The 2,706-nt window shown below is 34.0% G+C and overlaps 1 protein-coding gene across 1 annotated transcript; it reads left to right on the top strand.

Annotated features, from left to right (window-relative positions):
* Window positions 1-1,018: 1,018 nt before the first annotated feature.
* On the top strand, window positions 1,019-2,179 carry LOC125653104 (caveolin-1-like). The gene is made up of 2 exons (XM_048882465.2): window positions 1,019-1,084; window positions 1,850-2,179. The coding sequence occupies exons 1-2, from the start codon at window positions 1,019-1,021 to the stop codon at window positions 2,177-2,179; spliced, it is 396 nt and encodes a 131-aa protein (XP_048738422.1).
* Window positions 2,180-2,706: the final 527 nt, after the last annotated feature.

Raw genomic sequence — 2,706 nt, 5'->3', positions numbered from 1 at the left:
AATATTATAAAGTCCACATATATTAACAACTGCAAAAAAGGACCATGATCGGGTTATCACTTATTAAAAACGTTGGTTTAGTGCATTGCCCTCATGTTTTGAAGTTCTCTGATTTATTGTCAACGTGTATTGCTAAGGACTTAACCTGTGGTGTTTTCTTGATTATTTAAATATTATTTCTAAATTATTTTCCTTGATAATTTCACATGCAAAACGCAATTTGAGAGGTGTATTTGACTATAACCAAAAACATCTATATCATATAAACAAACTTGCCTTTAAATTGCACAATGTAACGTCCTATGATTGAGGACACAATGCATTTGGTGCCGACACTGTTTGTAGTTTGTTGTTATATGTACGACAAAATTGTTCCACATCTTAAAAAATGATCGTTTCTTTCGAATACTTTATCAAATCTAATAAAATCTTTTTCTTATTTTGTTGCTACATGTACGACAATAATGTTCTACGTCTGAAAAAATGATAATTTCTTTAGAATAGTTTATCAAATCAATTAAATCCCTTTTTTTAAACACAATTTTAAAGAGTGACAATTTTGCATACTTACTCCACTACCCACTAGTTTTATAATGCGTAAACGTCCCAATTTACTTTATATTGTAAAAATGTGTGAAACATAAAGGTTGAACTGCACAAATGAAAGATTTAAAACATTGCAGGATTAATGTTGTATTTTATTTTTTTGGTAAATATTACTATCAGAGTAATATTATTTAATAGATATTCTTTGCATAATCCTCCTAAAATACTTGTAGCATGTTTTCATGTTAAAAACCTAAAAAGCTAATCCGATTTTTATATCCATACGAATTCTTGCTTTGAGTGGTTGTCCATAACCCTTTGCACTGTGTAAACCAATCCATGAATCTAGCAATAAATCTGATTAATCTTTGTCTATATCCTAAACAAATACGCGTAGCCTTGTCAACGACAGCTAGCTAGCTCCAATACCTGAAGTCATTGTCAAATATTTCTCAGACAATCCACATTCAAAATGTCGGGAGCTGAAGCTGTAGATTTGGAGAACAGAGATCCTAATGGATTAAACGCTCATCTCGGGGTAAGTGTAACATTTGTACATTAATAATCATCAGGAAGGCAAAGATTCGCTCCTTAAAGAATTTTCAAAACTGAGTAGTAGAACAGTTCCAACTTTTTTTTTCTCAAATGTGGATTAAATTGACAGCATATAAGAACACGTATCACATGTTCTGTGTTCCTGAAAGTTCGATGATTTTTAAAGATATATTATTTCGAATTTATACCATTTTCTCTATTTTGTTGGACTTTGGTCCTAATGACATGCACCCTTGCTAACTGTTTATATACTCATGATTACTTTTTAAACTTGGAGAACTCTGCGATGGTTTAAATGTTGTAATAGCATGATTACTTACAACGTTTGTTACTCTCTACAGAAATGTATCAGATTATTAAAATCCATAGAAAGGCAAGGTAAAGCCGATCTGTTGACGACATTAAAAGCTTGAAGAATATCTGTAGACATTCTGTAACAAATCTAATTAGTATTTTGTTTTGTCGAGGACAATTATGTTTGATAGATAGGAAAGAAATATCATTCAAAAGACGTTCCGAACATCCTGTTTCTGTCTAAATACCAGATTAATTTCATCCAATCACAGAGCGTCATTGTAGTCTTGAGTGAAAACGAAGTTCATTACAAAGAATATATCCACTTTCAAGATTCTCCATGTCCATCTTCAACTCATGACGATTGATTGAATATTGTTTAACACCCCTCTGGAGAATATTTCATTCATATCGAAATCCATATCAATTCAAATATTTCTTTAAATTTTCTCAGACTCTCCATTTCAATGATGTGATCGGAGAACCAGACGGGACCCACAGCATAGACTGTGCCTACAAACTGTCCCACACCTGTTTCAACTTGTGGAAGGGCTGTCTCTACAAGCTGCTGACTTTCTACCTCGGGTGCTGGATTGCCGCTGAATGGGGATGTGAGTTTGCTATCATTGCGTTCTTCCACATCTGGTTCATCACACCATGTCTGAAGATCTGCGAGATTAACTGCGGTCTGTGCCAGAGGATGTATGCCAACTGCATGAATTGCTGCTGCGTTCCCTATTACGAAGCTGTTGGTAGCGTGTTCCACCATTTTAAGAGAACATAGAACATTTAACACTTTCAGCAGTGTCGTGTACTGGATTTGGTAGACTTTCAAGAATATTATTTATTATCTTTTTAATTATGTTTGTACCCATTGATATCTATGTATGATACAATTGTTTCCTTGTTCACATGATGGGCATCTTGTTTCGATTTACTATTACCAGGAAATGTTCGAACAAACTTGAAGAAGCATGTAATTTACTTTGATAACGCAGTGTGGCTGGTTGAAAGAGACGCTTCTGACTAGGGAAGTCACGTGATGTGGACTACATATATCAAGAAAGATATAAAGCACTTGGTACATTAGCACGGATCATTTTTATTGATGAAGATGTGATGAAATAGTATCAGTATAAATTTAAATTGTATCTTATTATTTCGTCATGATGAAGATATAGGGTTCATGGTTGGCTTAACCTATAAATAGGGGATGCTTACCCATCCTAGACACATCATTTCACCTCTGGTGTTTTCAGGGATCAATGTTTGCCCCTCTCTTGATATAGGATTTATGAGATTAATCACTGT

The sequence above is a fragment of the Ostrea edulis genome, chromosome 7 (assembly GCF_947568905.1).
Source record: "Ostrea edulis chromosome 7, xbOstEdul1.1, whole genome shotgun sequence".
Lineage (NCBI taxonomy): Eukaryota > Metazoa > Mollusca > Bivalvia > Ostreida > Ostreidae > Ostrea > Ostrea edulis.
Note: the sequence above shows the minus strand (reverse complement) of the source record. Positions and strands in the feature narration are given on the sequence as shown.